This window comes from Eublepharis macularius, chromosome 3 (genome assembly GCF_028583425.1).
Source record: "Eublepharis macularius isolate TG4126 chromosome 3, MPM_Emac_v1.0, whole genome shotgun sequence".
Lineage (NCBI taxonomy): Eukaryota > Metazoa > Chordata > Lepidosauria > Squamata > Eublepharidae > Eublepharis > Eublepharis macularius.
In genome coordinates, this window is record NC_072792.1 from 117,695,298 (window position 1) to 117,716,158 (window position 20,861).

Sequence of the window (20,861 nt, forward strand, 5' to 3'; positions counted from 1 at the left end):
GTTCCTTGAGTGGAACACCATTGTGAGACTGAATGAGGTACAGCCACTGGTTGTTTTCCTGTGAGGATCTCTGGCAATTCAACTATCTTGGACCTCTTGTGATCTAACGCCCCATGGGATGGCAACAGGCATTTCTGAAGTGCACAGATCAAGATGTCATTTGGATATGGGAAAGGAGCCACTCTCCGTGGTCTAGCCGTCCTATCAGTGATACTCGGATTCTGAAGAACACCATAGGTGGCGTTTTCAGCTCAAAGGAAAGGGCCCAATGTTAGAAGTGCCTCTGAGAGATTGATAGAAGCAGACAATCTCCCTTCTGAATGGCAGTCATGACAAATTTTAGCCTTTCCATTCCGACCTTCTTGTTCCTAGGCATCTATTTTATTTGACCAAATTCCTTTGGATCTAGGGGAAAAGGGACCAGGTGGCACAGAACTGAATTCCACTGATCACAGTATCCAACACCCGCTTGTTTCTTATTATTAGCTGCCAAGGGTTTGCCAAACATTGTAAGCATCCCCCAAACACCATCGCACCTGCTGCCTTGGTGTAGACACATTGAGTTCCCTTCTTTGGGCCCTTTAGTATTCTGATCGGATTTGTTGAGGTAGAAGGTACTACCCTCCTCTCGATGTTTGGTCTGCTTTCCTTTATTTAGAGTTTCTCCAGACAGGTTGATATCTTTGAAAGGAACCATGGTTACTTTGGCTTTGGGGCAAATGGTCCACGTTCCAATTTCTAAGCTAAGTTTTGTGCCTGGTTACCTGAAAACCATGGTCCTTGTTGACCACAGCATAGCATATTGCCAGGGCTATTTTCTTAGTTTTGCTCTTTGGCAGGGGTTTACTGCTCACTGCAGCCAGGTCTGAGACCCGAGAGAATGTGACTCTAGGAAGGAGTGGAGCTTTCACCAATGCTCTAAAGGATGTAGCAGAAACTTCCAATTTTCTGTGCGTAGCCAGTTCAAACTACTTGATGCTGGAATCTTAGGTAGTCCGTCCTTGTCAACAGGCAGCACAGGATTAGACGGCAGGCTGGTTACCAGATCATCCACCAATGGCAGCTTGATCCTCTCAGTAACCCCTGGAACTAATGTTTAAGACTGGGGGGGGGAGGAAATAAGAGTAGTTAGTTTTGCCAGTTTCCCTCTTAGACTTCTACAAGTAAGAGAGACCAGTGGAAGGGAATCCCTGATGGGGTTATTCCTGATTCTAGGGAGGATTCTCTCCTACCCCTTAGCTCTTAAGGGAGAAGACTCCAGGATCCTCATCACCTTAGGGAGCTTTCTAGGATACGGCTCCTGAGGAAGACCTGCTAGGGAATTTTCCCTTCTTTTAACAGCTCCCCTTTCTTCTTGGCTGAGGGAGAAAACTGATAGCTCAGGGTCCTCAGGTTGAAGGCTTAACCGAGATCTGTGCTCTTAATGGCCCTTGTCTCCTCTTTAATCTGGGAGGGGGCACACCTTTACCTATCTGGAGTCAGGCCCACACAGTGGAATGCCCCTCTTGCCCATCTGAGAGTCTAGCCACTAGACTATTTATTGGTGTGCCTTCAGGACCTCTTTGAATTCCTTATTTCCATCCTGGGCCATGCCAGTTTGTTTGTTAAATAGTAACTATGGCTGCGACTATGTAAATAGGGGGCATGTAATTTCTTTCCCCTTAGTGGTGGAAAATGTCATCCAGTCATAGTTGCCTCCGCAACACTGGTCTTTTTTGGAGTGCTCCCATCCAATTGCTAACCAAGGCCAACCCTGCTGAGATCTGATGAGATCTGGCTTGCCTGGACTGTGATATCACAGTCAGGGGCTGTGATAAGGTCAGAATCATCATTATTCCCCCAGAACCGCTAGGTAATTGAGACTTTTACCCACAGTCAGCCACCGAGTTCAAGTAATTATGGGACTCGAACCAGCAGAGTAATGATTCATGGCCCAGCACTTAACCACATTACAGCAACTCATTTCAGGCTTCCCTGCCTTGTGGATGCAAACACCAGACCTTCTCCCTTTCACTAGTCTCTTGAGACGCCCGGGAATAGGCCGAGGCCTGGGAATTGAGCAAGTTTAGGCCGCAGGCTTGCACTCCCTGAGGCCTGGAAGGAGGCTAGGCCTGCCTTTGCTGACCTCCCACCAGCAGAAAATTTTCCAGGCATTCTTGCCTGATGGGTCCAGGCCCTTGGGCTTTTTCTCTTTCACTGGCCTACTGAGAGGCCTAGAAGAGGCTGAGGCCTGGGAGTTTGGAAAGTCTAGGCCGCAGGCTTGCACTTTTAGAGGCCTGGGAGATGGCTAGGCCTGCCTTTCCTGACATTCTGCCATTTAGGCCCCTGGGCATTTCTCTTTCACTGGCCTGCTGAGAGGCCCAGGAGGGGCTGAGGCCTGGGAGTATGGAAAATCTAGGCCACAGGCATATGCTCTTTGAGGCCTGGGAGGTAGCTAGGCCTGCCTTTGCTGAATTCTGCCATCCAGACCCTTGGACATTTCTCTTTCACTGGCCTGTTGAGAGGCCTAGAAGGGGCTGAGGCCTGTGAGTTTGGAAAGTCTAGGCCACAGGCTTATGATCTTTGAGGCCTGTGAGGTGGCTAGGCCTGCCTTTGCTGACATTCTGCTAACAGAAATTTTCCCTCCAAAAGGAGAAATGAAAGTGAAAGCATACCTCACAAGTCCCAGCTGGAAGGAAAGAGAAATAAAGGAGGGCTCCTTTTTATTTAGAGCAAGCTGGCTCTGAGGCTTCTGCTACTCTTTTCTCCTCCCTCCTTCCTTTTGCTGCCCCCATTACTCGCAGGATCAGTCTTACCACGGTTCAGTCGGGGCTGCCAGGGTTGAAGTAGGTCCTCTGCTGCCGCTGGAGGCTGCTCCTTCCAAGCCTGAGGGAGTTCCCGATAATATTGGTCTCTACAACAGGCTACCGCAGACTCAAACACCGCACCCTCTGCCCGTCTGAGGGGGGGGGATCCTTCCAACCTGAAGGTGGGGAACCTCGGTGGAGTTTTGCGGTTGTGGCCATGGAACCCAGGAGCAACCTAGGGCCGTCGGCTCTAATGCTCGCTGTCGCTCCGAGCGAAATGGGGGTGGGGTAGGCGGTAGGGCCTTTCCTTTCCCCTGCAAGCTCCTCACTGCCTGTGGCCTCGGCCTCCCTGAGTACTGGGATTACAGGCACACGCCACCACGCCCGGCTCATCTCTGGCAGTTTCTTCTTCACCAGGATCACTGCGCTCTGCAGAGCATTGCTGAAGACATCCTGCTCGGATGGCAGGGCCAGAAAGACTGGTGATTCCAGGGACAAGCCCCTCCCCTCCAGGATCAAAATCAGCGGACTGACCCTGCCTTCGGAGAGGAGGAGCTATATCCCAAAAGTAAGGACTGCCCCACTCCTAGGACCACCGGAGAAATCAGAAGAATCATACAAAAACAAGACGATTGAACCAGACTTTCCAGGGGGAGTGGTGTTTTTTGTAATGCCTAAGAATCCTGGGTTCATATCTGCTTTCCCAGAAATTACAGTAATGCCCCGAAACAGCAATTTTCATGTATATTTTCAGACCAGGAATTTCAGGATTCATACCCCTTCTCCCAAGTGCTTAGGTACTTCAGACAGGATTTCTGAAATTTCCTTTTCTTACTGCAGGTACCCACACTGTGAAAGAGACAAAATTGCAGGGGCGAGGGCACAATCACCACAGAAGCTAATGTTATTTAGTTTCAGATGATGTTCTGTTCTCAGTGGCATGAAGTAGAAAATTAGACAGAATCTTTGATAGGACCTATGGTAGCTCTTGGTGGCCCTGCCAACTTTATTTGCTTTATGTAGTGTAGGGGCCTGGTACCATCAGAAATACAAATACACATGTAGAAACCTCCTCTGTAATACTATATAGCCCACCCAAAATACTTAGTCAAACAAAAATGCATTTAGATTTGAATGGTTTGCCACCAAAAATATATTTCTCTTATTCAGAGGGCTACATATCATGCAGACAGGAATGCAATATTACTTCATTATAGTGCAATTCTCCTCCTAATAGCTACTTATGTCATAAATATTGTAGTTTACACTGGTTTTAGCTGTGCGTGACATTTTTGAAAAATCATATACATATAGTTTCTCGAAGCCATAAGGGAATAAAATTAGATATATGCAAAGCCTACACCTATTTTATTACTATTTATTGAACTGAATAAATATCTAAGATTTGACGAGGAAACACAACCATCAGCAATATTGCCACTAATTAACATATACAAATCTTTTTTAGGAAGCCAAGTTTTAAGATCTCAGGTGACATTTTGGAGAGGAGGATGTATGGATATTAAGCAGGAGGGAAGGAAATGCAGGAGGGAATGGAGGTAACTGGGGAACTGGGGAAGGGCAAATATGTGGAAAAGTAGATGGAGGGAGATAAAAGAGAGGAGAAGCAGAGCAGAAACAAGGAAAGGAGGGTCAAGCAGAGGGCAGGAAGAAGCAAGTGAAGGACCCTTGCCCATCTCTAATTAAGCTCAAGGATACCTAAAAAAATTACTTGGCTAGCAGCAGCCACAGTATCAAAAGTTTTCCTTTATTTTTCTAGACATATGTATGCTTTCAGTTTTATATTGTATATTTATGTTAGGTACCCAAAAATGTTTGTGAAATCCAGCCACTGTTTCAGCTGTTCTTTCTCAAAATGTAATTTTGCAAACAACAAGTACCAGCACACTATTTAAAATAACGCGAATGCTGTAATATTATAACCCTTCAAAAGTCAATAAAGGCTCTTCAGTTTTCAGAAACTATCCTAGATTCTAGTTCATACTTACCAGATGTACTGCTTCCTCTATCTGAACTGTTGTAGGATCCTCCTGTATTCTGGTCATATGATTGGTTATATGGGATAGTTGGAGCATTATCATTTACTCGATAATCTGTAGGTTTAATAATAGATAATGATTTTTGTCTCTCAAACAAGTCATTATTGGGTGAACAGAATGTAGAATAAAAGGGGGAAAGCTTTGCTTCCCCAGTCTAACATAATTTCAGTTTTCATCCCTGTAAACCAAAGACTTAAGAACCATTTAGAAGTAATCCATGCAAAATACAGGATTTTATTCAGGTTGATCAGTATTATTAATAATTATACCATGTTATTATAGGTGACCCTCCGCTGAAATAAATTCAGCATGGCTGAGCCTTGGTATGTTAAGGGAGAAAATCAGTATCATGTAGAATATCAGCTAAGAATTTAAGGTTCAACCCATGGTGGATTTGGGAAGAATGGGGTCACCTGCAATAACTCGACATAACCCACTAATACAAATCAACCTAGTGTCCAGTTGTTAATTCAAAAGAAAAAGGTGAGCAGACATTGCATCTTGCTGATGAAATAAAATAGGTATAAGAGAAAGAAAAATAAACTACTGAAACCTCTGGTATGAAATAGATGTTCCATCTTGCCACTCATATGCCTACATCCTGCTTTACAATCTCCTACGCATGTCGGAGGTGAGTGTCTTTGCCCTCTGTGTTCCCAAAAAAGCATCACAACGTAATGAATAAAATATACGAGGCTTAGAAATGTTTCCACTTAGAACCATTTTTAATTGCATGCAACAAGTTTCTTCCTTAGCGGCAGCAATAGACAGCTTCATATTCTGTCCACAAAGTTACGGATAAATATTGATAAGATATAGTGACTTTTCAAAAAAAAAAATATCCAAGATCTGGTCACGATGTCACAGGGTTAAAACACTGATCAGGCAATACAATGTATTTCTCCTACCAAGAACATTTAGAAACAGAGCCAATGACATGAAACAGAAACAATGAAGCACAGTGCAGAAGGTGTTCAAATGGTTATTGTTTGTTATCCTAGCTAGAGGTAAATGGTTAAAGATAATTATGGTTGGAAAACAAGAAACCAAATCTGAGAATCTTGATCTATTTAAAATACTTACCAGGGGGAGGGGGAATCTAGTCTGTCAATTGTAGATAAATTTACTTAATAGTGCAAAACAATGCAGTGTTCAAACGGTTTAAGTCCTTTCTACTTGAATGAATTCAGAAGTCTGTAATGGGGAATGCAGATTCTGATTTTTGGAATGTATTGTGAAAATGACAAGTGATTCCGCACACGTTGTATAATGCACTTCCAATCCTCTTTATAGATCATTTGGAACAGATTTTTTTGTTTGCGGAACAAAAAATCCACCTCAAACGATTGATAAAGTGCATTGAAAGTGCATTATCCAACATGTGCGGAATCAGCCAACATGTTTTTTTAATACTGTCTGAACCTCTGGAGTGGGATGACAACAGTATTCTTCACATTCTTTTAAATAAGCCTCCATGGTGAAACTGAATCCATAGAAGATGGAAGTCATGTATATTTGTAAGAATGATGTTCTGGGCAGAATTTTGATAACTATTCTAGAATAGGGGTGTGCACCTGAAAAAGTTTTGGGTTTACTCAAAGTGGGAAAAAGCTTCAGAAAAACTCAAAATCCAAAGCGGCATGCAGCTTCGGATTCAGGTTTCGAAGTCGCTTCAGTACGCTCTGTAAAGATTCCCACCCCCACCTTAAACTGCTACCCCCACCCTTTAACTCCATTCCTCCACCCCCTAACTCACTTACCTGGTCAGGCGGAAGGCTAGAGGCAATGCTGCAGTGGCCAGCTGGCCAGCGGATAAGGCCTTCCCTGCTGCCACTGCACAGCCACGGCCGTCGCGGCTGGCCGGCAGAGAGGGCCTTCCCTGCCACCATCACTGCACAACCATGGCTGGCGTGGCCAGATGGCCAGCAGAGACAGCCACCGCTGCCACCAGAGGCCAGCGGGGAGGTGGAAGGGCCGCCGCCTTCAGCACGGTGCCAGGTAAGTGGGGGTGGGAGGGGGTAAGGGTGGGGAGACATGAACCAAGAAATCAGAAGGAGATTGAGACTTGGAATGGTAGCCATGAAGGATCTAGAAAACATCCTTAAGGATAAGGATGTGTTGCTGGAAACCAAGATGAAGATAATTGATACTATGGTATTTTCCATTATGATGTATGGATGTGAAAGTTGGACAATGAAGAAAGCTGACAAGAAGAAAGTAGATGCATTTAAAATGTGGCACTGTAGGAGAGTCTTACTGATACTATGGATAGCCAAAAAGACAAATAAGTGGGTTCTAGATCAATCCAAGACTGAATTCTTCCTAGAAGCTCTTGTACTTTGGTCACATCATGAGAAGACAAGACTCATTGGAAAAGATAATAATTCTAGGAAAAGTGGAAGCCAACAGGAAAAGAGGAAGACTGAAAATGAAATGTCTTTATACTGGATCCAGAGCTACTATTAGAAAAGCAAGTTAAGGCAGCTGCAAAAATGATTTCTACAACCTCACTCTAGCCTGGAAGATAGCTTCCTACCTCGACATGGCCAACCTGGCCACCTGGATTCATGCTATGGTAACATCAAGTCTTGATTATAGTAATGCACTATACATAGGTCTCCTGTCTAAGTTAAGAAGGAGACCTCAGTCGGTGCAAAACGCTGCAGCTTGGCTGTTCCCAAGAGCGAGCACAAGCATGAATATCACTTCCATCCTGCAGTTACTCCACTGGCTACCCATCAGTTACCATGCTCAGCTCAAGGTATAGGTTATCACATGCAAAGCTCTTCATGGCCTTGATACAGCATACCTACAGGACCGCCTTTCTCCCTATGTTCCTCCATAACAGCTTTGCTCATCTGAACAAGGTCTCCTGTAGGTGTCACCCTGCACAACGGCAAAATCAACCACTGGCCATACACATACATTCTCTGTGGTGACCCCTGCCCTGTGGAACAGCCTATCTGAGGAGGTCAGGAGAGTCCTCACTCTCCTGGCTTTCTTCAAAAGATGCAAAACTGAATTATTCAAAAGGGCTTTTTACTCAGATAGGAGGGTTGTATTGTAGGGAGAGGATCTCAGATGCTTCACTAATGAGTTGGGGACCATACACTTCACTACTATGTTGCTTTATGTCCTATCTGTTGCTTTAAGCATGAGGTCCAATGTGCTACCTGTGCTTCAAGAATGATCCTACTGGCTAGTTATATATAAGGATGTGCACAGGAAAAAAAATTGGTTTATTCTGTTAGATAATACCAAACTGGAAAAAATTCAGACTTCAGGGAATACCAAAATCATTCTCCAGTTTGGTTTGGTAATACAGAGCAATTTCAGTAAAATGCAGTCATTATTTCCCAAGGGAAAATCAATTTAGAAATTTCTGAATAGGAAGGGGGGTTATTTTTTGACCAAATGTCACTAAATTTGCAGGAGACCTACTCCTAACTGTCCTATAATGACTCCCCAAGTTTCATAAAGATAGGACCCCAGGGGACCACTTTATGGTCACCCAAAGAAGGTGCCCCCAGCCACCCCCAATCTCCATTATTCCCTAAGAGGAAAACTTACAACTAGCCTATTTTAAAAACACATTTTCAAAGTTCATACTTCACAACTCTCCCAGGATAACCAAAAAATACACCCAACCACTACTCGGTTAAGTTAACAAATTGAAACAAGCACCCCAACAAACACCTCCCACATATGAAGAACAACCAACAATGATTGAACACATAACCAAACCAAACTTCTGTGCCAACAGCAAACAGAACCCAGCAAAAAACACCAACCAAACTTCTGTAAAGGAAGCCCAACAACAGGGGAAAACAGCCCCCCGCACAAACAGAAAAATGAACAGTAAATATAACCAGCTTCAAAATCCAGAAATCAACCCCCCTACACAAAAGCCCAACCACAGCTCTCCCACACACAGCAAAAAAGCAGTTTTAAAAATGCAAACTAAACTTTCCCCTTCCCCTCCTACCCCTATCCTTCCCAGACACCAGACCAACTCCCGCCCCACAGAAACAGAAAAAACCCAGTGAGTCTACTACTCTCAAACCAGGTAGCAGCCAGAAATCCCGTCCACTGGGCAGCAGGATTCAGCTGCAGTCCAAAGCAGGCTATGAGATAGTCCAAAGCAGGCTAGCAGCAGCAAGGAGGCAGTGTCTCTCAGTCTCCAAGCCATAACAAAATGGAAGCTGACTAAGGAAAGCCTTCTAATTTAACTCTTTGCAGCAGTTAAAAAAAGATACTGACCTTCTTGAGAATCCCATTCACCAGAGAAGGAGAGTTGCTGCAAGGATTGGACACTCCCACTCCGCTCTCCCTTCTCCCTCCCCCTTCTGCCCCTGAGTCATTCCCCCTCCCTTTCCCCCCTCTCATCTGATAAGAAAAAGGTGTGAAGCAGGGTTTCTTTGCTATTCCTTAGCAAAGGAACAGCAAGGAACAGCGCTACTGTGCTTCCCAAATTTTCCTGAATTTTACCGAATAAATTCGGTAAGCTTAAATTTGATATTACTGAATTTATTCAAAATAGAAAAGAATCCAGTAGCACCTTTAAGACTAACCAATTTTACTGTAGCATAAGCTTTCAAGAACCACAGTTCTCTTTGCCAGATGCACAGTTCTCTTTGTCAAAGCTGCAAGTGGTTCAAAATGTAGCAGCTTAACTATTGCTGTGAAACTGCTTTCTCCTGTAATACAGATTTGGAACCCATTACTAGTTACTCTTTTGCTCTGGAGGTCAATTCAAGGTGCTGGTTTTAATCTTTGCAGCCCATCATGACCTGGAACAATATACCTGAAAGATCATCTCTCTCTATATGAATGTGGCAGGTCTCTTCAGCCCATCAGGGAAGCTTGGCCTGCAGACTGCAAGCCTCATTCCTCTCGCAAAGCTGCAACTCCCTCTCCTCACCTATGCATTTACAGAATTTCCCCCCCAGATTTGAGTTTTGTAATAACAGGGCGGGTGAGCAAAAGATATTTTGATGTATTAGGATTTTAAGCAATTACGTTGTCATTATTTATGACTTAAAAGTACTTAAACTGCTTTGTCCTGTATTCTAGGAGAAAAGTGGTTAAGTGGTTTGGCTGTGAATCAGCACTGTACTGGTTCGAATCCCACTACTGCCATGAGCTCAGTAGGAAGCCTTGGGTAGGCCACTCCTCTCAGCCCCAGCTCCCCAGCTGTATTATGGGGATAATAAAACACTAAAGGTTTTTTGTTTACCTAAAAAAAACCACTCTGGGTGAGACACTAATCTGTCTAGAAGAGTGGTATATAAGCACAGTTATTATTATTTATATAAATATAACTAAAATAAAATTTAAAAAATGAAATCATTGACAGCTAGTTTCCAATGTTAAGATTTTACTGTGGCTGCACCCATATTGTGGGGTCTGTCAAAAGCTATTAGGGAAGCACTTACCTTTCTGATTTTCAAGAATTAGTACAAAGCACATTTTTTAAAGTGAGCATTTGACTACATAGATCCAGAGGAGTTACCCATGTTAGTCTGTAGCAGCAAAATCAAAAATCTTTTCATTTGACTACATGTAACTGATTGGGAAATGGTTCTGCTTTGTTTTAGTGTTTCTGGATTGTGGTTTATAGGATGATTCTAGAATTGTTGCCTTAGTATCTACTGTTTGCTGTTTTATTCTTTTTCTCTTTAAGCTATTTTAAGGCCTTTTCAGGAGAAAGGTGAAATTGAAGCCTTAAAAAATTACAATAAGTCAAAAACAGAACACTATTTTACTCTCTTCCATGCTTCATCTATTTACATAGATTTTTTTAAACTATATTTATCTGAGCAGAAAATGAATTAAGCAGGCTCCTCTGTGCTAAAATAATGTGCTATAACAACCATAGATCTCTAGGTATGTCTATATATGTACAGATACTGCACTGAGATGCAGCATGCACATATCACTCACACACACACACACACTTACACACACTCATATAAAAATCTGTATTTTTAAAAATGATTAATTAGTATGAACTGATTCTGTCCTGCATTTGAAAATTCAGATTTGAAATAAAGATGCACAAAATGTTAAAAAAAATGAAAGGCAAAAATATAATTAAATACCCTTATTGCTATATCTACAATATGCTATTGCTACAGCTATACATTCATGTCAGATTTATGTGGCCTTAGAACCATTCTGTGGATAAGTAGGTCATGTAGTAAATAAATTGAATCAACCTTTTGTAATGGAACATGTCCTTTACCGTTCCATATCACTAGGTGACCATATGAGCTACAACAATGTGTTCAGAACGTTCAAAGTTAGAGCAGGCCTAGATCCTATGTATAGCATTTTGCAAATCAGGTTATTAAAGCAAGCTGCATAGTAGCCTGAAGGATAAGTAAGAAATCACATAACTTCTTTTTCTATATCCAACACATTAAATTAGAGAGATGTGCCCTTAAGGATAGAAAGCACATTATGATTTTCAAGTTAACACAAATAAATTCATTTTTAGCTTATGGATTCTATGCTTCCAGAAAGAGTTTTAAGTCCAAAAACTGCTGATATGAATGTAATGAAAAGGCTAAAATTAATCAGCTCAATCTGCTTCCATCTTTGGAATCTACCACAGTAAAATCTTTCCGATTTTTATATGCACATTCCAGACATTTACAGGGATGCGTAGGTTTAATGACCCTCCATTCACTGCTAATAGGATGGGTTTGACCTATTTTAAAATTTCAGTGTGGTGCCTGTACCTTGCATGTGCTTTAGGAATTAAAGATGTTGTCTCAGTTCCAATAACTCATTTGCTATTATTAAATTTAATTTAATCTCAAAGCGATGTGTAATATATTGTATTTTATTCTCTTTTAAGATACAACTGCATATTTGTTAGATTAAATTTGATCTTCAAAGATTATTGTACGGCTAATTAACTCTTTTGACACTGTTAATTGGGATTTTGTGTATCTACAAAGGCCCTTACAATGCACCACAGTGCTTGGTCTATCCTGACAAGTTTTACACTCCAGTAACCAATTATCAGATGGTCAAAATCAATATGGGCAGACCAAAATATGTGTAGCCCATTTTCATTTATACCAGCTGTGAACCTCAAACTCAAGTATTCTCCAGTGCACAAAAGAAGAGGAAGAAAACTAGGTGATTTACCTTTATTTAATTTGTTTTGCTCCATAATGTTGTATTGAACTGGTGCAACTTCTTGCTTCTGTTGTCCAGATGGCTTCCAATGCTTTTCATGCAAATCCCCACTGCCACTGTTGACATTGCTGTTAACATTGCTGATGTTTGACTGGATGAGTTGAGTGGTTGCATAAGGTGTTGGCTGCCCAGGTTGGCTGACAAATCTTCCATCTTTTAGATTTGGGCTATTGAAAGTTTTCATCTCATTGATTTTGTTGCTTAGATCCACATCTCCATAAACTGTTGACTCAGGCAGCATTAGATTTGTTTGCTTGTTCTCAAGCTGATTGTTGTAATTTGCTATACAATCAGCTAACCACAGAAGGAAGGAAAAAGGAGAAGATTGGGTTCAGTTATAACCCATATTTTTATGCTCTAGTGCTTAAAAAGTTTTGTGCACCAATATGTGACTTGCTTTTAAAATCAGAAATGGATTTTTAGCAATATGTCTAAAATAAGTAGAAAAAATAGAATCCTAAACTGTAGGAAAGAAATAATTTATTTCCATGACTCTAAAACTAGCTGTACACATCTATACAGAAGAAATGTTATCCTGGTTCCCAGTTTCTTTATATCAATTTTTATTTCTTGAAGGCTATCACCAAAGAAAAACTTCCTTGGAAGTCCTTGATGGTAGAATCTGATCTAAAATGTATAACCGCTGTTTTTTTCAGTAAAAGGAATTCGTACTTTAATAATAATAACAATAGTAATAACAGTGTGCTTATATACTGGCCTACTGGACAGATTAGTGCCACACTCAAAATGGTTAACAAAGTCAGTATTATTATCCCCACAATACAGCTGGGGAGTTGCAGCTGAGAGGAGTGGCTTACCCAAGGCCACCTGCAGAGTTCATGGCAGTAGTGTGAGTCGAACCAGCAGAGTGCTGATTTGCAGCCCAGCCATTTAACCACTATACTACAGCAGCACATCACTCTGCATTTCAGATCCTTCACTTGAAGCAGTATTCATTTGATTATAAGAACTGTTAGTACTATTTTGATTGGAATAGCTATGGTTCAGACAGCATTTGACTCTATAAATAAACTTGTCACACAGAGATGTGCCCGAAGATCTTTTGACTCTATAGCAACTTTTGACTGAACAAAAAGCAGAAGGATCCATTTGTGCAGCACAGAGAACTATTTGTGTCCCTACAAATGACAACTCATTCAAATTGCAAAATAGAAAAAAAGCAGAAGTATGGTACTCAGTAGTTCATAAGAACACAGGACGTCTTTTTGATATGACTGTCTGCATGTTTTAGAGAAGCCTGGAAGGGCTGTGAACATGCATTATTTGCAAGACTGTTAACAGGTAAAGCCTCTCAGAGTCAGAGAATTTTGAGTGGCAGGTTACTCCAAAGCCTTTTGATTGGGTAGCCTGAGCTGAAAGAGAAGGTTTTTTTTCAGTCCTAGCAGAGAGAGAGATCCAGTGTGAGGAGAGTTGAGAGATGAGTCCTCAGGAAAGCAGTTTCAGCACCAGCAGGAGAACTTGGAAATTTGGCAGCAGGTTTGGGTAGTAGGTGCAGACTCCTAAACAGGCCAAAAGAGAGGGATACATCTTCTAAAGAGAGGAGATTTTCCCTTACCAGTTAAACAGGGAGATAGCTCTGAGGGAGGAAAGATCTCTGGTCAGGTGTGATTGAAATCTGTCTGTGGAGACTTTCAAATGCAGTTAAGGCCTGAAGAAAAGCACTGGTGTGTGAAGAGAGGGGACCTGGGGTACTAGAAAGTGGGTACCAGCCTTCCTAACCCCAGAAGAGAAAGAGAATACGAAAAAGAAAGTATACTCAAGTGCTTGGGGAAAAAATAAGGAAACAAAGCCTAAAAACAGAAATCTTAAGTAACAGTGAAGAGTATAAAAACTGAAGTCTGTGCATGTTTTGAACTTTACCTCAGTGAACTAGATATATATTTGTTGAATTTTACCTCCAAAAGTTTTAACTCCTGACTTCACCTAACCTATCCCCTCTACTGTAAATAAACTAACTAGTTATTTTTGAAGTTTAAAAAAATTCCTCTGGTGACATTTCTGTGGTTTAAGGATGAGGGAACGTCATACATGGCATTCACGATCAACATTTCCATAAGCCTTTGGATAGACAGAAAAAGAAGCTGACAGTATCTTCATAAGCAAAGTTACACCCTGCTAAGCCCATTAACTTCAATGGGCTTGGAAGGGTGGAACACGCCTTAAAATGGGACTACAAATCCCTCATCATTACCCATTCTCACAACAGAGTGAAAAAATTCTCAAAGAGTCTATAAAAAGTATATCAATTCTAATCTGTCAAAAGAGAAAGAAGCTGGTATCAGGAGACATGAATTAATATGCAGGAAGCAATAAAAATTAAATTTAAAGAAAAAAACTTAACAATAAACAATATTTACCTGGCCGACTATACGTAGTAAGATTGCTATCACTGTTTCCATTGCCTGATGTACAGCAGCTGATGGAGCAGTCATTGTGATTGTTCCCAGTGTTAGGCCACGTGTCTGCAAGCCATGGCTGAGAGGCAGGTTCATTGATGTTTAAAAGACCTGGCCTTAAAAAAAGAATTATTTTTATCAGAATTTGCATATCTATAAAAAGACATGCCCATAATTTAAAACAAAAGCCTGCACTTCTCACAATCAATCTATAGCCAGGCCACGTTCATTTCGTCTTACATAACATTGCAAATACCCAGTCCTTTCTCTTTACCCTATTAGTTAAAATTTATGCTATATCTCCCACATTGACTGCTGCAACCTTTTCACTTGCTTTCCCTTGCCATAACTTGGTCCTCTATAGCCTTGCCATTCCTCCACCTGGTGTGGGGGAACCCCTGGCCCCACCTGCTGTCCCTTGGCCCCACTCACCTAGTCAGTGGGGGAAGAGATATGGGGAGAACAGCACATGCACACGCTCCTGCACTCCCCATCATGCCAGTGACAGAGGAACAACAGGGCACAATGAAGGCGATTTTTACTGAGCTCAGCTTCAGCACACCCCATGTAGTCCTCTATGAGAGCTCCACTGACAAACTCTTCATTCCTCCTGTTGCTTAGTTCATGATGCCCTCCTTTAAATCCCTAAAGTACTTCTGAACTCTTTTTGCATGCAGAATGAAAGTCTATATGCTTATCTCCACGGCTTTATTCCATATTATCTGTTTGCCTTATTGTATAATATCCCTGTCCTTGGTCTTTGTTCTGCCAACTATACAATCTACAGACATCTGGGATTCTTTTGCTCCTTTACTCAACTTCATACTTTCCTAGGCTATCTCTCATGCCTAGGAAGTTCAGCCCACATAGAGAATAAGTGCCTTCTTGCTCTATATATCTTAAAATTTCTCCTCGTTTTTCTGTGAAGTCTTTTGCTCAACCCATCTACCTGGAACTCCTTACTTCCAACTGACAGAAACTTTACCCCTAACCTAAGACAGGACAGGTCTGGTTTTGATTATTTAGTGATGATGAAAACATCACGTCATTTAATAGTTAACCAGATTATCCTTGCCTTTTCCATGTCTCCTTTTCCTTTGTTGTCTCTACTTTTATTTAGATTGCAACCTCATTGTACCAGGGACTTGTCTTTTTTGTTCACTCATTGAATAAAGCAATGAAGTATATTATGCAAATATTTTGATTAAACAAGAAGATGGCACTTAAATGGTCAAATATGGAAGTCAATGTAAACCTCCCTAGGTCTTATCACCTTGACCTAGAACACCTTAGTCCTAATCATAGTGGAAAGAGATTTGGAGTTGGTGGTGAAAGAAAAAAGAATCTCGATCATAATTGTTTCATATGTGCCACCTGAAAACTTATTGTTAGGCTTTGATACAGTTAAATAAGCTACATTGATCCCATAACAGAATTTCAATCCAATTTATCAGAAATGTTCTTTTGACTATAAATCAAATGTTGCTATACACTATAGAAACAATGGTATATCCAGAACAGCACTGAAGTGATACGAGTCTGAAAAACCACTTTTAAGGCTTCACATGCAGCTCCATAAAAAAAGTAAATTGGAAATGAGAAGTTTTTGATAAAGCTATGTAAATATTTAAAGGCATTGTTTGTTGTGAATAACTCCCCACCAAGCAGTTGCTTTGGGGGTTTAAATAATGCTTTCTGTGCCGCTGCACAGCAGCACAGAAAAGGGCATTTTAACTCCTTGACCCGAAGTTTCCCGAAGGGATACAAATCGCTTCGGGAATCTTTGATTCGGGGTTTCCGAAATGGACCTGGCACACTGGGGCTGATTTAGAAATCCTGTGTCGTGGGCCAGCCTTGGCTGGGTCCCCTGCCTGCTGGCGAGTCCTCAGAGGATAAGGAGGTGGAGGAGCCCGTGGAGCCCGTGGGAGAATTGTCTGTAGCACCAGAGGAGCCAGCAAGCGATGAACTGCCAGGGCGCTTTGTGGAAGCAGGCGATGGCAGGGGATTGTGCAGAGAAGAGGAGGAACCAGCGCCCCAGAGATCCAGGCCTCTTGAGCCACCAGCAAGGTGGAAGGCTTGAGCAAGGGAGGCTGTTTGGGAAAGGAGAAGGAGCGCGCGGCTGCAGGCTCAGCGGTAGACAGAGCTGGGCACCAAGGGTGCGGCGTCAGAATCAAGCGAAAGGGAAACACCTGGCCCTCGCCCTCTTATGCTTTCCTGAGCATATAAGGAGAATGCTGAGCAGAGCCCAGCGTTGGAGCAACTTCGTTCACCACTCCCTGAGTCCAGTAGCTCTGTGCCTGAAAGCTTCGACCCTGCCTCGTTCCTTGCCCTTGCTCGGATTGAACTCCTGTGTCCTGATCTCGGCTTTGTCCTCGACCCCTCCTTGCTTGTCTCTGTGTTTGATTGACGATTTGGCTTTCAACCCTGGCTTGTCTTTTGGACTTCTGTTTACTTTCTCCACTGAAGGACTGATTTCCTGGCACTCGACCCTGGCATGCTCTGGACTCTCTCTCTCTCTCCAGCAGTCAAGCGCCAGAACAGGTGCCCCTGCCCTGCACGTGTCGTCCTGAATCTTTGCGAATCGGGTCTGATTCGGGTATTCTTCCTGAATCAGAAACCCGAATCACACACCCCTAGTCACCAGTACTCAAAAACAAACACCAGTACTCAAAAACAAACAGCCGCAGTCACAATAGTGGTTTTAATAAATGAAAAAAACCTCTAAAATATGTTAATCTGCTTACATTGCTGGATAGTAAAAAGTCCAGTAGCACCTTTAAGACTAATCAACTTTATTGAGGCATAAGCTTTCGAGAACCACAGCTCTCTTCATCAGATGTATCCGAAGGTGCTACTCGACTTTTTACTATTTTGCAACTACTTACTAACATGGCTAACTCCTCTGGATCTATTGCTGGATAGGAATTCATCAAGAGTTATTTGCAAAAGACTCTATGACAAAAGCTTATGTTGAACATTCAGAATGGCGCATTAGAAACATTTCTACCTTATATACTTCTTTCAATGTAACCAACTATTTTGTATTCATTGGATCTTCAGGTTAATACATGAAACAAAGAAGATGATGACAAATGCATTCCTTTTGGATTTACTGTAAATGTGAAGTGAATGCTTCTACATAAAATCATGAGTAATGGCCCAAAAAATGCACTCCACCCTTAAGTCTAAGAAAATCTTAGTTTCCAGCAAAATAAATAGTCCTACAAGATAGCAGAAATAAATCTTTAGAACACAAGTTAAAATAATGTCTTTCTTGATCCTTAGCTAGCAGGGATACACTGCAGAAGACAGAAGATTATTTATTTCTCTTTATGTTACCATACACTGTGGCATTTCAGACAGAAAGTTATGGCTATGTACAATGACTATGTTATATCTTAATTTTCATTCCTGAGGAAACTAGAATTTACTTTACTTACAGGAAACACAGCATGAGGATAAGGTCACAAGACAGGGACAGCAGTGCAATCTAAAAGTGCCGTCAGGGGTACGGGGCAGGTGCTTAGAGAGCTGACTAGTCATTATACTGGCATCTCTCATGCTTGTGCCAGCATAAGCCAGACTGGCACCCTGGTACCACCAAACCAGTCCCATCCAACAGCAGAGCCCTGCTGCAACCACCTGCAGCACACTTGAGTATGTCCCCATGAGAGGGTGGACCCAGGAGTCAGTTGGTTCCCTAAGCCATTCCAGCCCAGGAATGCCCCATAGCTGCTGCTGAAAGTTATGCCATCCAAAAAGATTGAATGCCTATGCAAACCCAAATTCCACCTGCTCTCCCACCCATGTATTCCCACCCCAAAGGCTGAGAAGAGCACAAGATGCCAGCGAAAGCTGTGAACACTTGCCTCCTGCCCCTGCAGTGGCCAAACGCCCTCCCCAGCACACAATATGCACCATCAGGTAAGCAAGAGCTAGGAATCCATATGATAAACCTGCTAGCCATATCCACCCACACCATCCCCCTTGCATGTGAGTATAGCCCTCTGGATGCCCTGGCCCACATCATCAATATGGGGCAGGCTTCCAGAAAAGTGCACCGAGAGCTGCCTCGGAAAAGGGGGTGGGTGGCTGGGTGGGCAGCAACACTTACACCTCTGCACTGGGCTGTTAGCACACTCCCTTGAAAGAGACCCCCTCCCTGGGCAGCTGATGGGGTACAGCTGTAGGTGATGTTGTCCAGGAGTTATGCCACTGTAACAGCGGATCAGTTGGCCAAGCAATCCTGGGTCTCATTCCCCTGATATACTTTTGCATGATCAGCAAAAGTACATCACTGGGTCACTGAGCCCTTCCACACAGGATGGGTGTCATTTGAATGTCAAAAGCATCTGCCTCAATAGTGTCTCTTGGCCATTCTCTCCTCCTTGCAATGAAGCAGTGGACCTTGCTGGAGAACTGCAGACATGGCTATGCCTAGCACAAAACCTATACTGTTTGCCATTGCAGCACATGACTCTGTTTTGCTTTTATGCAGGTGGTGATTCAACAGGAGGCCTCGCAGCATGGCCATTACTGGTTCTACCCCTCTGCTCAGTCTCTGGTTCTGGCCTGCACCATGGAGTACTGTCCCTTGAGCAGCTGTTCAACCCAGGAGTCTGGCTCACTCACAAGCATGCTGCACTAGGGACAGCTCAGCCTTTCTTCTCATGGTGCCTGAGAGCAGCTGTTACACACACAGGTGCCACACTGGAAAGAGGAAGTTGGCAATTTGGTTCATCAGACCCCTTCATGATTTGCAGTTTAATAAAGTATGGGCTGTTCCACAACTGTGCCCGTCAGTTTGTTTCTGAGCAGATGAGACTAGTTTCATGCCCCTCCTTGCCCTACCTCCTACTCTTCTGTAGTTTCTCATTATGGCTGCCCCTTCACATGCCCAAGATGGTGGGCTCTGATTCAGAAATGGCCATGCTGGGGAAGTTGTGGTTGTTGAGGTGCTGCTAGACCTCTAGTTTGATCACAGTAGGGTCTAATGGTGCTGTGAAGGCTGATCCCACACTTAGGTTCCTCCTCTCTCTCTCTCTCTCTCTCTCTCTCTCCCTCTCTCTCTCTCTCTGTTGTCTGGTGTATGCAGTTTGCCAGGGGAATGGGCTAGTGGGTGCTACGAGATGGTGTGTGGCTGTTCAAGGGGGAGGGGTGGTCTCTGGGTCCCAGAGCACTGCTAGCATCTGATAGGACCCACAGACTGTTAGTCATTGGCAGGAAAATCATGGCAGGTGCAAGGGATTTATTGTAATTGGTGCAGTTGAAGGGAAGTTGTGGAGCAATATCCAGCCAATGATCTCTCTGGGGTGGCCCATTTGCTATACTGCCCAGTTCCCCCTTTTGTGGTGTGCCAGGGCAAAAAAATCAGCCCTTGGGCTTTTGCCTACCTTTCCCTTCTCCTCATGTAGGGAGCAAACCAGGAGTTTCAGCCATGCTGTCTCGGTGCCTTTCCACTGAGCCACCCCTCTCTGGGCAATTCATTTCCTTTCTCCCCAATGGGGATCCAAAGCAGCTTACATTGTTCTGCTCTCCTCCACTGCATCTTCACAACAACCCTGTGAGGCAGGTTAGGCTGAGAGTGTGTGATTGGCCCCAAGTTTCTATGCAGTAAGCTTCCATAGCAGAGTGAGGATTTGAACCTGGGTCCCCCAAATACTAATCTGACATTCTAACCACTACAACATGCTGTGCAGAACTCTCAGTTCCCAAAGGATGAGAAGAATCCAAAAGGCAGATCTAAGAGGATGGAAAGTATTTTTAAAAGACAGAGGCATACATTTCCAGTTAGAATCCCAAAAAGTGTCTTTCTACTAAGAACCAAAATCCACCTGGAATGCTTGAGCTAGTCAGACATCCCTGCAAATGCCATGTTCTGCTATAGATAGCATCAGTGACACTGCAAATACAACACCAAATAAACTGGAAACTTGACAGATTCTGGAACTCAGGTCCCAAACTCTCTTTTATCCTGCAGAAAGGTTAATCTCTGGACAGCTGCAATATCTAAATAAGCTGTTGGATATGTAAGAGGTATAATCAAGATGTACTAATCTTCTCCAACCACAGGATTATGATCAATGACCAAAACCCAGCAATACTATTTGGCTTAGGAAACATGAGGCAATGAATCAAATAAGTGAACTGAATTTTAAACTAAAATCTACAGGACTAGTCAATTAAGTCGACAGTAAGAATTACTGCAAAATGAAATATATCCCAAGAAAAGTTTTACTGATTTCTATAACTTATTTGTATATAAGATGTTATGGTGAGTTACCTGGCAATGTGCCATCTGGCAGGACACAGCAAAAGATTCCCCTGGTAGGAGCAGGGTGGGACCAGGAGCAGGAGGGTGTGGCCAGGGTAGCCTCAGCAACAAGGCA

At 42.8% G+C, this 20,861-nt stretch overlaps 1 protein-coding gene across 1 annotated transcript in view; it reads right to left on the reverse strand.

Annotated features, from left to right (window-relative positions):
* The window catches only part of ROBO1 (roundabout guidance receptor 1), a 533,171-nt gene that overhangs the window by 82,081 nt on the left and 430,229 nt on the right, over window positions 1-20,861 (reverse strand). The window contains exons 20-22 of the mRNA XM_054973392.1: window positions 14,434-14,588; window positions 12,005-12,349; window positions 4,796-4,900 (exon numbers count right to left, since the gene is read on the reverse strand). Coding sequence (XP_054829367.1) covers window positions 4,796-4,900; window positions 12,005-12,349; window positions 14,434-14,588 — 605 coding nt within the window. The remainder of the gene's footprint in view (window positions 1-4,795; window positions 4,901-12,004; window positions 12,350-14,433; window positions 14,589-20,861) is intronic.